Source organism: Erpetoichthys calabaricus, chromosome 14 (assembly GCF_900747795.2).
Source record: "Erpetoichthys calabaricus chromosome 14, fErpCal1.3, whole genome shotgun sequence".
Taxonomy (NCBI): Eukaryota; Metazoa; Chordata; class Cladistia; order Polypteriformes; family Polypteridae; genus Erpetoichthys; species Erpetoichthys calabaricus.
Window position 1 is genome coordinate 36,094,206 of NC_041407.2, and position 13,928 is coordinate 36,108,133.

At 38.6% G+C, this 13,928-nt stretch overlaps 1 protein-coding gene across 1 annotated transcript in view; it reads left to right on the forward strand.

The window, feature by feature from the left end:
• LOC114664444 (E3 ubiquitin-protein ligase rnf213-alpha-like) overlaps positions 1–4,504 on the forward strand; it is a 282,755-nt gene extending 278,251 nt beyond the window's left edge. The window contains exons 51-53 of the mRNA XM_051918957.1: positions 2,279–2,368; positions 2,579–2,757; positions 3,662–4,504. Coding sequence (XP_051774917.1) covers positions 2,279–2,368; positions 2,579–2,757; positions 3,662–3,806 — 414 coding nt within the window. The 3' untranslated portion in view covers positions 3,807–4,504. The remainder of the gene's footprint in view (positions 1–2,278; positions 2,369–2,578; positions 2,758–3,661) is intronic.
• The last annotated feature ends 9,424 nt before the right edge of the window (positions 4,505–13,928 follow it).

Here is a 13,928-nt window from a genome sequence, read left to right on the forward strand (position 1 = left end):
GATAGCCCTGTGTTTGCTCCAGGGACTTGTAGCTAGAGCTCCTACCATAGGTTTCTGATTCTGCTTTCTCCTTGCATAACTGGTAGGTCTTAAAGTGTAATACCTTCATTTTATTAGGCATTTGGGTAACCTTGTCCTGTGCTGTGTTATTAGTCCCATAACACCCTTGGAAGAACATATTTTCACCCAGGGCACAGTTGTTTTTATTATTTAATGGTGTCCCTGTTTGAAGCTGTTCTCAGGCACCTCACACCCACAAGACATGTATACCCCATATGGTATCTTTCTTATTGCACTAACTTGATCACGTTTGTTACTATAGCAAGCCTATGCATGCTCAGGACCTTCTATGACCTTCTCTCTGCCCTGTACCCCCTTAAAGTACCAAAAGTCACAGGCAATTTTGTACCTCTCACTGCATATGAGTGTGGTGCCCTCTGGAGAATGGGTGGATAAGCCTAGGAGTTCTTCTAAAGAACCAAACCTTCAACTTATACTGCATTTGCACATTATTGATGAAACTTATTACTCAGGAAATATTAAATTATGACATATTTTCTTAGAATAAATTTGCGTACCCTAATACAGGGGTCTCCAACACGTTGCTCGTGAGCTACCGTTAGCTCGCAACCCCTTTTCAAGTAGCTCGCCAAAGGGTTAATGAACCCTGCATAAATTTGAAAACTTGATTAGTCAAATTAGGGGTGGGCGATCTTTCCAAAAAATCATATCACGATCCTTTTAATACAAAATCACAATCCACAATCTGAATTGCAATCTGCCTTTTCAATGTGACATACACTTAAGAGAATATCCGGACTCAAACTCATCAAGACCTAAGTAACACTTTATTTTAAATATCAAACAAAGTTGAATTCAAAGTTAAATTCAATTGTTCTCTCATTCACTAGCTAAGCAGAGTTAAGGAACATGCCCCGAAGCTGGCGAGTGAGTGAGGAAGGCCCCTCCCCCTCGACTCGCTGCATGTTTCTTGGATTCGCACAAATAAATCTGTCCTGCAAGTGAACTATGATACATAGCGAAATGAGAGAAGTCGCAAAATCAACCGGAATGTTCAAGCAAATTATAGAAAAAAACTCAATCTAAATCCATTAAGATGGTTCTCTCGTGAAAAGCGGACAGAGAGACATTGGATTTTATATATTATATATTAGTAAACCTTTAAAATAATGTGCAGTTAAAGTCTCAACAGCATTCTCAGCATTTCTGGAGCTTAGTAGAGTCAGATAACTATAAGAATCTTCACCAAGCAGCTCTGAAAATGTCTGCTTTGTTTGGGTCTACATACCTCTGTGAGTCCGACATGAATGTCATGAAATCAAAGTTCAGAACAAGACTGAAGGATGAAGATTTAAATGACTCCATAAGAGTGAACCTAACTGGCTACATTCCACCATACACCTGTCTTGTTGACTCCATGCAGTGCCAGTCATCTGACTAACTAAAAAACACATCACACGTGCAACTGGACATGTGAATAAAGTGAAACAGTGACATGTAACAAAGTGACAAATGAATAAGTAATATTTGTGTATTTGTAATTGCATTGTTTTGTTTTGACAGCATTCATGTATTAATTCCTTAGTGTGAGATACACTAGAAAATGTATACAGACGTACAAAATGCACTTGCAGGTGAACTAAATATTTTTTGTGATGTTTTAATGCAAAATGTGAGTTGTGGACACCAACATTTTGTAAATGTTCAGGAAAAGCAAGCTTATTCAGATTGTTTGGGTTGAAATAAACTATAAGAATAAACGTTAGAAAGCATGAGTAGCTCTGTGACATTTTCTTTTTGTAAAAGTAGCTCTCAGGAGAAAAAAGGTTGGAGACCCCTGCCCTAATACATTAATATGCCCAAAGATATGTGTTTTAAATTACTTGGTGACTTTGCTGGCCCAGTATGAGTGTGTTTGGGTAGATTTGCCTTCCACCCAACTGCTGTCAGCATGGATTGTCTGTGACCTTGTAATTAATGATGATTGGACCTTAAATTAGCAAAGATTATGGGTTATCATCTGAGGATATACTGTATTCTACTAGTATGTACCCATATCTACACAGGATGAAATGCATAAACAAGTAATTTCTCTCTTTTGTGCTCAACCTTTTATTGCAAAAAGAAGTAAAAAGAAATCTAAACAGTCCTGGCAAACAATGAGTAAAATAAAAAAAACAACTTCTCTGCCAATGCCCACTCCCCACAAGTGCTTGTTCCTTACAATTGATGACTTATGTAACTTTTTTCTTTTTAGGCATTAAGCAGATGTTACTTAAAACATATAATAGCACTATGGCAGCTTTTAACAACTAGAAAGTCACAGTGGATGTTGCAACTAAAACTGGTAAGAAACCTTATTTGAATAACTTAGTGTCTTTTTTAGAAAAATGATGGTCTTCTTTCACCATTTTTCAGAAAATCTAATTTGTAATACAACCTGACATTGCAAGACTTGACTTGCCATTGTTATTTTCGTTGTGTTTATGTTTTACATGGATTTAAACCCTTTTAAGACAAACATATGTTTCATGTTTTTTTGATTTTTTTTTATCAGGACCCTTTCATTGAGCTGAGTTCTGAGTATAAGCAGCCCCTTTCAGACAATGACCAAAGTCATCTCACTGCCTTCCTCATGCAGAGCAATGTGGATATCTTTCTTCTGGAAATAAACGAGTTTATGCTGCTAAACCTAAAAAGCGTTCAAGCCTTGGACACTTTCAAACCAATATGGAAGTAAGTGCTAGTTGGGTGAAATGATGTTTTTCCAGGTTGCTGGCTGCTTGTTTTTAGCAGTATCTTTATTTAAAAATAGAGATATGAATTAATACACTCTTGTCCAAAGTTCTTTACTTTGAATTATGAAAAGGCATTTAAAAAATTTCAGACATAACTTTTATTATTTTATACTGTGCTTGCTGTCCCCCACGGCTCCACCTGTGTAGTAGTGAAACAGGACAAACTTTAAAATTCAATAAACAAAAAGTTATCACTAGCTAAGCAGAGGCAAGGTATACTCCAAAGCGCAGAGGTAGACCAACTATCCACTCCTGATATCACACGTTCCCCTCCCCTTGGCTGGCAACCTCTGTTCTCAGATTAGCATGAATATATCGTTCCTGCAACTATGATTCTTAGCGCGATGAGAGAAGTCACAAAATCAACTGGAATGTTCAAGCAAATTCTTGCAAAAAACCCAATCTAAATCTGTTAAGTAGTTCTCTTGTTCGCTAGCTAAGCCGAAGTAAGGCACACCCTGAGGATGGCGTATGAGTGAGGAGAGACCCGCCCATAAACCCACCAACCCCCCCAAACTATCCTGCTGTGTCTCTCTCAGATTTGCGCAAATAAATTGGTACCACAAGCGAACTATGATACTTAGCGCCATGAGAAAGGTCACAAAATCAAACGAAATGTTCAAACAGATTATAGACAAAAACCCAATCTAAATCCATTAAGTAGTTCTCTCGTGAAAAGCGGACAGACAGACAGACAGACAGACAGACAGACAGACAGACAGACAAACGCTGGATGTTATATATATGGAGATGTTAGTATGTTATTATTTTATACTGTTGTTACTGTTATATTATTTACAACTAAAAACGTTTTGCCTGTTTTTTTGTGTCTCTTCTGGCAGCCTGAAGCACACCCTAATTGCCTATGTTGAAAGAAAAGACCAAGAAGCACCACCAGAGATTGAGGATTTGCCTGAACAAATCTTGCTGTCTCACATTGTTGAAGCCTGGAAATTAGCTGTTGCCACCAAACAAAATAGATTATAGAAGCAAATGGTATCCTGTAACAATCTTATTTTTATTTCTGTATATTTCAGCAGGGTTGCAGGGTTTGTAGTACTAGAGTAAATGAGTAAATGAGAACCTACAGTCTGGATTTGTTCTGTAGTAGTAGAAAGCACATAAACCTTTGTCTAAATATTCTTTTAACTCAAAACAATAACTTGTTTTTGCACCTAATTTTTTTTCTGCTGAATGCACTTACTTTTTCCTCATAACAGAGTTTATGGTCAGTTTCAGAATAAACAAAGAAAGCTCTCTCTATGATCACTCCAATCTATTCAGGTCTAATTTGTAACATTATTGCAAACTGTATATGACCACAAGAATTATTGCACTTAACAATTACTTGAAATTATAATTTTGCCCCAAATGTGCTTCATTGTAATTGCTCACTGCATTTATTGGTGTTTAATCTTTAAGTTACACCATGCTAACAGTAGTTTCCATTGCTTAGATATATGCAGTCCTGTTAAGGTAAGATACAGAACCACCAGCGTCACTCTTGATTGTGTTGAATTACTATCCCATTTATTGCTCTCTGTCCTGTGATATACTGCACATTTGCACTTAATTACATCTGTTAGTTTTTGGGCAGTTTTTGTACCACTTTTCTTACAAAAAAACGTTAATTATTAAATGTGCAAATAATTCCTAACTTGACCACTGCACCTGAAATTGATGTACCAGGTTATAAACATGCTAGACCTGGAGACAGCTTCACTTGGCAGGTGGTCCCATGTTTACAGATTCTCCTTCTCTTAAGGTGTTCCAAAGCTATACTGCATGTGGAATGGCTCAAGAAAAATCAGCAATAATGCTTTTGAGGTGATGTCAGATTATGGATAAATAAAGTAACAGGCAAACCAAAGTGGACAAGTAGATGTTGCTACAGACCGGAGTAAAATGAGTGTGACATATAATGTTCGACTTCAGCCAATCATATATTAAATTTGTATACATCAGGCTATTATCAGCCAATCGCAAATTTAAACATCGTGGTCAATTACCTTTTTATTCAGCAAATCGCCAACCGGTGTTATTTGACATTCATATCCTACTTTAGCCAAATGCCGTATGGATATTTAAAAAGAGAGGTGTGAGTAATTTCTACAGGTGGACGTGTAAGATGATTCCTAAAGGTGGATGGTCAAAATAAAGTGACTGTAAGAGACGGAGTGTATATTCGTAAAATACATCTGCAACGGTAGTCTACTAGAGACAATATCTTAGACTATAGCACTCTGTCGAATGCATTGTTAAGATTACAGTGTATTTTTACCACTGTCATTTATGATTAGCAGTTTTGAAAAATAATGATCGTAAAAGTTTGGATATGAGATATTTATTGTTACTAAACAACATCTAAAGAACATTTCAATGAACATATGAATACAAATTTGTGTCCGCCTAATTTTAATGGATTGACATACACTGAAGTGTGGGCTATACTTGATTACGTCAGTCAAATTAAAACTGTTAAAAAAAAAAATTGACTGTTGTTTTTCACTTGAATGTCCAAATGAAATAGTTGCCTACATTTAACAAGTCACTATAAAGACGGGCTATAAACATATTACAATTTTACACTTTGTTAAATCTTTACTTCTATATTATACAACCCTCAAAATGTGTTTTATTTCTTTGATTACTGTTTATCAACGTGTATTTATTTATGTATTGCTAATATTCCATTGTATCCCCTTCTGCCTACAGAACAGCCTCTATTCTTTGTTTGCTAATGTGTGTTAAATATTCTATAGTATTGATGTCTGTTCTCAACATACCATCTGCTCTAGTGAGTTTGTTGCCTGTGGGTCCCATATTCAAGTTTTTTTTAGCTTAGTGATCATCTGTTCCATGGTCCTTTATTATGAACTCCAACAGTTTTTCATGTTGAGCCCTCCTGGAAGCCCTGCTGATCTTTGAAGCGGCAAAAACCTGAGCCACATGTTCACAAGTCAGCTGCCCTACCGCAGCCACATAGCCAGCATGATCTCCTACACTGTGGACACGCACAAATAAATACATAAAACTGTCATATGTAGTATTTGACTTGTGCAAGCTATCTGGTTTTGGTCTGAACTCTTCTGTTTCCTCAGAAAAGTGGACACATTGGAATACAGTTCAAACTGTGAGAATTACTCTGTGGTTCACTACAAAAACTCTTGTTGGAGGTTATTTCAATAGTTTTTTAGAATACATCCATTATTTCAGAGTATTATGAATACACCAATCTGGACACTACCTAAAGTAACATGCAAATCACAGAAAAGCTTTGTAGGTACTTTTATTCTAATCAAATAACCAATCTAGCACTTCCCCAGGTGACAACTGGTCCTTGACAAAGCTTATGACAATCCTTGATTCCATGTTCAATTTTAAAGTTTTTGCTCAAGTCGAACAGAGTATGAAACTACAGTGATAGATTAAGTGTTACATGAATATCTTGGTGTGTCTGTATCTGTATATTCCTCAAGAAGTTCACTGCTGCCATATTTTTCTTGGTCCTGACTTTTAGACATTAAAGTATTGATGTTATTCATTTGACAGAAAAAAGAGCACGAGTAAAAGTTTACCTTTACATACCAAAACACACACTGGTGTATTTAAAGTTACACTATTTGACTTCATTTAAACACTAAAGTATTTAAAATGTCAAGATTATTTAAGCTGGCTGTTTCCCCTAGCTGGATGTGAGGTATCACCTTAGATTGTCCAAGCATTCCCAAAAGGAGCAGCTCCAAAAGCAGGGTACCTGCACCAGCAGTCAGTAATGGTACACTCAGTACAAGTACCAACAACTGTAAGGTATTCTGAATAGGCACTGGTCATTTGGCACACACTAAACCAGACCAGAGGAGCTGGGCACATAAAATTATGGGTAAAATTGTTCACATAAAAAAGGAAATACTAAATGTTTACCTCCCATATGAGCAGTTTCCCCAGAAGAAGCAAGCAGTACCACTTTCTAATGGCTGGCATGTCATCCTAAGATAAAAAGGATATATACAACATGAATGCCACAGTTAAAAGTGTGCCACACACGAAGAAGCATCTTTAAAAGACTGACAGCAGTAGAATCAAAGGATTCCTCCATGGTCAGATAAAGTGCATACTGACAGAGGATAGAAAAAAAGTACTGAAATCACATACAACCTAAACACAAATGTAAGGTTACATAAAGCCTATAATTAATATTCAGATACCATCAACATGTACAGTGCCCTCCACTATTCTTGGCACCCCTTGTAGAAATTAGTAAGTAGGGTTAGAAAAAAATGTAAATTTGAAAAATATTTATATCTAGACGTGGGCGTTGTTTTTCTTTGAATGAACTTGTTTCAACTAAAAGTCAGATGTTTCTCATTTTTTCAGTGCAAGATGACGGTTCTTCAGCAAACTGAAGAATTCTTACTAATTTTTACAAGAGGTGCCAATAATAGAGGAGAACACTGATATATTCCATAGTATACTTAACCAGTAGGGATGTCCTAGGAATAGAAGGAAAGAAAAAAAAAAGATACACGTGAAAGTCAGATACTACAAGTTAATTGCAAGTTTAACAAATGGTTGTTTGCAGTTTACCTTATTTTTCATTAACATACAATTACAATACAGTTTATTTTTGTATAGCCCAAAATCACACAAGAAGTGCTGCAACGGGCTTTAACAGGCCCTGCCTCTTGACAGCCCCCCAGCCTTGACTCTCTAAGAAGACAAGGAAAAACTTCCAAAAAAACCCTTGTAGGGAAAAAATGGAACAAACCTTGGGATAGGCAGTTCAAAGAGAGACCCCTTTCCAGGTAGGTTGGGCGTGCAGTGGGTGTCAAAAAGAAGGGGGTCAATACAATACAATACACAGAACAGAACAAATCCTCAATGCAGAATTAAAATAAAACATACAGACCAGAATTTAACAGTAGATGATATCACATAATATGATTTGGATTTGTTTAGAGTCCTAGAGACCTCAACAATCAAGCTGCCTCACACATTTGGCCATTCCACAGCTGAAACATTGCTTGGCCAGCCAATCTGATGAAAGGACCCCTCTACCACACGATTCCTGCAATCCTCCATAAGGGATGACTTTACCTTAGGCAGGCAAAACAACTTGGCAGGTGGGCCGTGGCACCAAGTGCCACATTTGAGTACTAAGAAGAGAAACCGAATAGGTGAGGGTTAGTATCCAATTCTAACTATCATGTTACTTATGTTTTAGTGCTAATGACTAACAACAGAGATGCAGTCTGTACAGTTAATCAGCAGCTCTAGTCAGGATATGCTAAACTGAAGTAGTGAGTGTTCAGCCGGGATTTAAAAGCTGAGACCGAAGGGGCATCTGTTATAGTAGCAGGCAGACCATTCCACAGTTTAGGGGCCCTGTAACTAAAAGCTCGACCTCCCACTGTTATTTTATTAATCCTTGGAACCATAAGCAGACCAGCATCTTGAGATCTTAATGTGCGCTCTGGTTTGTAAGTCATGATAAGTTAAGACAAGTAAGCTGGACCTCGGCCATTTAATGCTTTATATGTTAAAAGAAGGATTTTGAAATCTGCCCTAAACTTAACCGGGAGCCAGTGTAAGGATTTAAGAACTGGAGTTATGTGTTCGTATTTTCTTGTTCTTGTAATAATTCTCACAGCCGCATTTTGGATTAACTGGAGGCTGTATAAAGAACAGTTTGAACATCCAGTGAACACTGCATTGCAGTAGTCAATCCTACTAGAGATAAATGCATGAATTAATTTCTCAGAATCCTGTTTATTTAGAAAGCGCCTTAATTTCCTAACATTTTTAAGATGGAAGAAACATGTTTTGGACAACTTTGTAATATGCGCTTTAAATGACATGCTAGAGTCAAAGATAACTCCTAGATTGCGGGCTGATTCAGTAAAATTAATTGGGATTCCAACTGAGTTAAATGATGACAAAATATTGTTATGATCAGCGTCATTCCCTCCAACAATTAACATCTCTGTTTTATCTGTATTTAAAGACAAGTAGTTCTCATTCATCCACTCCTTTAATTTGCTAACACAACTAATTAAAGACAACATCGGAGAAACTTCATCTGATTTAAATGAAAGGTATAACTGGGTGTCATCTGCATACGAGTGAAAATTAACATTATGTTTCCTAATGATAGATCCCAGTGGAAGCATGTAAAGTGAAAACAGTAAAGGTCCCAGTACTGAGCCCTGCGGGACACCATATTGAACTTCTGTGTATAATGATGGAGTACTGTCAGCACATTTCTGTACATATTGGAATCGATTTGATAAATAAGAACTAAACCAAGCGAGCACGGTGCCTGTAAGCCCAACATCATTTTCTAGTCTGTGTAGTAAGATAGAATGGTCGATGGTGTCAAATGCTGCACTTAAGTCCAACAACATAATTACAGTGGAGTTTCCTTCATCGGAGGATATCCGCGTTAGTGCCGTTTCTGTACTATGACCAGTGCGAAAACCAGACTGGAATTTCTCAAATAAATTGTAATGCGTAAGGTGTGACTGAAGCTGATTGGCGACTACTTTTTCTAGTATTTTAGAGAGAAACGGTAGATTTGAAATAGGCCTATAATTATTTAGTATGTGTGGGTATAGGTCTGACTTTTTAAGTAATGGTTTAATGACTGACACTTTTAAAAGGAGGACTTTGAAATCTGCCCTAAACTTAACCGGCAGCCAGTGTAAGGATTTAAGAACTGGAGTTATGTGTTTGTACTTTCTTGTTCTTATAATAATTCTTGCAGCAGCATTTTGGATTAACTGGAGGCTATATAAAGAAAAGTTTGAACATCCAGTGAACACCGCATTGCAGTAGTCAATCCTACTACAATTTCCAGAAGATATTCTTGTAACAAGTTGGCTGAAAGGAAAAAATATAAATGTCACTTGTAATTAAATTGAAAAGGCTCTGTGTATTGTGACTGTCAGTCTGAGTCACATATAATTTAGTGATGCATTGCCTATTGCAGGAAAGTGTTTTAACAATTTATAAATGGCATGTGTTATCTTCACAGAACTACCATGAAATTTTGTTAAAATTGATGGTACCAAAACTTGGCAGATTACTTGGTATTACTATTTAGACACATTGCTCCAAGAACTCCAACATAAGGAACTAAACTTAAAATAAAATAAAAAGTAATATTGTGTACCACTGTAGTCAATCTGAACTTTGTCAAAAGCCTGGTTCATGACAGAATGATTAATCAAGCGCTTCCAAGATGCTTGTAAAAGTTTTTTTTTTTGTCTTCCATGCACAGTCAAGGAGTTCTCGTGAAACTTGCCTTGTGGAATTTGAAGAGTTGCTGGTACTGCTGAGTGCCGGCCCGCTTAAAGCACTGAATATGCATCAATTACAACAGTGAAAATTATTAGTAATACAAACGTAAAGGTTCACAATACAAATATAACCATGCAACACAAAGTTATTAAAAATACAAAGAAAACTGTGCAAATGCAAATTTCAAACATTTTCATTTCAAAGCACATTTACTTCTTTTGTCAAAAATAACGAGCAATGAGTTTCGTCGCTTCTTCTTTTGTCTAATTGAGTTTTGTTGCTGCTGCTTCTTGTTTGTTTTCTTCTTTTGTGTAATGGAGTTTCGTCACTTGGTACAATGGCAGGTTATTTAAAAGGAAACTCTATAAAGCAGAACCTCAAAGCGGTAGGGATCACGAAATGTGAAACGATTGGTTGAAGTTACACTTGATATACAACTTCAAACGTTGATAATTGGACAAGTGAGTTTTTGATTGTCATACAGTAAAAACAATCTAATTCATTGAAGTTCTGAATTAGCACTATATGATTTGCTGAAGTCGAATTTGATTGACAGTTATCCCATAATGTCTCTGGTCTGCAGCAATATCCCTCTCAAAGTGCATCTTAATAATAGTTGTGCCTTCAAAACTTCCATGTGCTCTTTGACAAATTCCACTATTTTGAGTTGTATATTTTAGTTTAAAGGCGAATGTCCAACACAGGCATGTGAGTAACCCTTAAAATACTAAATTATACCTATAATTGGATTAAAGCAGATAATGTGTATTACATGCATATTAAATAAATTAATGTTAGACAGATTATAATTAGATATGTTTTCAGCATTAGCTTAAAATTTTGGTTTCAAGCTGAGCTATGAAGACCATGTTCAAGTAAAAATATGTAAGAATCAGAAATAAAGTCATACTCCCTTTAGTAGACACTTCCATGCGCTACTTTACAAATGTATGTATTTTATTTTTTACATTTTTTTTTGTTCTAGAATGTAATGTTTTTAATTACATGTTATTTAATAAGATGTGCTCTGTTGGATAACTCGTGCAATTTGAAAGTTTATAAGTTTGTGAAGAAGGGGGCTCTGCACACCCCTGGAGGGCGGGGTTGCTCCTCCGAGACCCCCTCTTGAATGCTGTTGCAATGGGAACAAATACAGTTTGCCTCCTCTTTGCTCCATTAGATGCTGGGCTGCTGCTGGTGCTGTGTCGCGTGATATGCTTCTCGCGCAGCACTTCGTATTTTTAAAAGCCTGTATAGCACCTGTCCTTTTTGCTTATTGCCTTGTCTCACTTTTCCCCCAGACATCCTCTACTTTATGCTTTATAATGCTGCTTACGAATAAAGTTTATGTTTCTTGAAAACCTTGAATGAATCTGTGTAATTGTGTAACCCAAGTGTGACAAGTGGTACCAGAAGTGGTTGCACAGATGAATCCTGAAGAACTGTTTTGGATCACTCATAATATTCCGCTTCCTCCCGACCCAGATGATGTTGTGCCACCTGCTACTCCTGTTCATCCTAAGGATCTGCTGACGAAGATGGGCCCTACAGATGACACAGAGATGTTCCTTTTAGCTTTTGAACAAGTGGCCACTTTGATGCATTGGGAAAAAAGAAACTGGGCTGTTATCATCACCCCCTTTTTGTCTGGGGACACCTTGCTTGCATTGGGGAATGTACCTCTCAATAAGATCGGCAATTATGATTTCTTGAAGAAACAAGTTGTTTTACGTAAAACTACGAGCTTTCTGGCTAAGGGTTTTGCACTTCGTGATTGGAGACTAGACATGGGTGGTCCCATTCAAGCTCAGTTACAAAATTTGATTCATCAAGTTCACTGCTGTTTGGACGGGACTAGTTTGAGAGTGTTGTGGAATAAGTTGCCATGAATATCGTGCTGAGAGGAATACCCGCAGGTCTCCAGGATGAGTTTCTTTGTCATGATGTTGAGTCATTTACAGCCTTAGCCAAATATCTGGAAGGTTCCCAGGCTGCTTGGAGAACAGGTGGTGGTTTTGATCCACCTTGTACTCACTATCAGCCTCTGCGAGATCACCCCGGGAATGTTAGTTGCCCTGAACAACATCTGGAGCATCAACAGACTGCAAGACATGAAAATCCAGTTTCCTTGGAAAGGCCACAAAGGGGTCCGGTTGTCAATGATGTGGCTACATCTGGAGAGGCTAATGCTCATAGACGTCGCAGTGGATATTTCGGCAGTGGTGCTGAACAAAGATGTTTCCGGTGTGATCAACTTGGCCACGTAACCAGAGAATGTCGCCTATCCCCTGCTCAAGCAATGGAAATCGGCTTAGCCGAGGTTTGTTGCTCTCGTATTCCTTCTTCTTCAGTTAAAAGGTACGGCTTAATGATCTTGGTGAAGTTGGGGGGGCTGTGAGATCTTTGCCTTGTTGGACTCGGGAAATGACCTTTGTGTTGTAAGACGTGACTGTCTTAACAGCAAGTACCTCTGTAAAACTGAAACTGTAAACATACGTTGTGTACATGGAGATGTTAAGGACTATCAGACAGTGCTGCTTCCTTTAACATATAAGCGTCGGCACTTTAAAGTTTGGACTGCCACTCCTGCCCCTGGCCCTTGTTGATCGGCAGGAGGAATGCCCTTTTTCCTACACTCTTGGCCGAGTATGGGGCACCAGTCATCGAGCCCCCTGTCACCCTAAACAAGGGGCAGGAACTGGTGGCTGTCAGGGAAGATCTCAAGTGAGACTGGGAGTGACTCCTCCAATTTCCTAGAGCGGCTACCTCGCCCATCTACAACTTCTCAGCTTGCAAATACCACCGAACGTGAACCGAGCACTAGCGAGCAGACGGATTTTGTGCGCTTGCAGCATACTGATATTACATTAGAATATGCGTTGTGATAGTTGCCCGGACACCACCAGTCGGAGACCACATCTTTATAAAACATGCATGTTTATTAAACATTATATAAACAATTCTCACACTAACACCCAATGCACTCAGCAATAATCACCACTATTTCAGTCCTTTGCCGCCACTACTCCTCCAGGGAGCTTCGTCCTTCTCCCACTCCCAACTCTGGCTCAATGACTGTAAGGAGGCTGCCCTTTTTATTCCCGCCCGGATGTGCTCCAGGTGGCTAATGACGTCCATCCGGCAGCACTTCCTGGTGTGGCGGAAGTGCTGCCCTTTGCCCCGGAAACACTCCGGACTTTCCTGGCAGATTCCTCCGCCATCTTGCAGAGTGTGGCGGAAGTAACAATATCCGGGTCCCACGAGGTGTAAAGCGCCCCCAGGCGGTGGCCACGGGTCCCAACAAGTCTGACAGTTCATTCTCCTTTCCCGTGGTCCTCTCCTGTTCCATGGCAGTTGTGCCCTCATGGCCCGGAAGCTATTCTTGCCACCTTCCGGTCCTTTCTGGCGTCCCAGCCAGGTAATAATCCTGGCCACCTGCGACAGCGTTTAAACTGGCTTGCTCTGCTAGTGACTCCTACTACCAAGAGCATGCAACCGGGAGCTTGAAAACCCCGCACTTTCTCGAGAAAGGCAGCTGCCTTTTTAGAGTGATTTCAGATCATTTAGTGAGCAAATACATTGAACAGTTAGTTGTACCTAATGTACATCGGGACATTCTTTTGAAGTTAGCCCATTCTTACATCTTGGGTGGTCACCTTGGGGCTGATAAGACTAGAGATCATTTATCAAAGTGATTTTATTGGCTGAATATGGGCAAAGATGTTGAACGATTCTATGGTTCGTGTCCTGACTGCCAGATCGTATCAGCTTATAAATCTCCTCGGGCTCCCCTTTCTCCTATGCCTATTT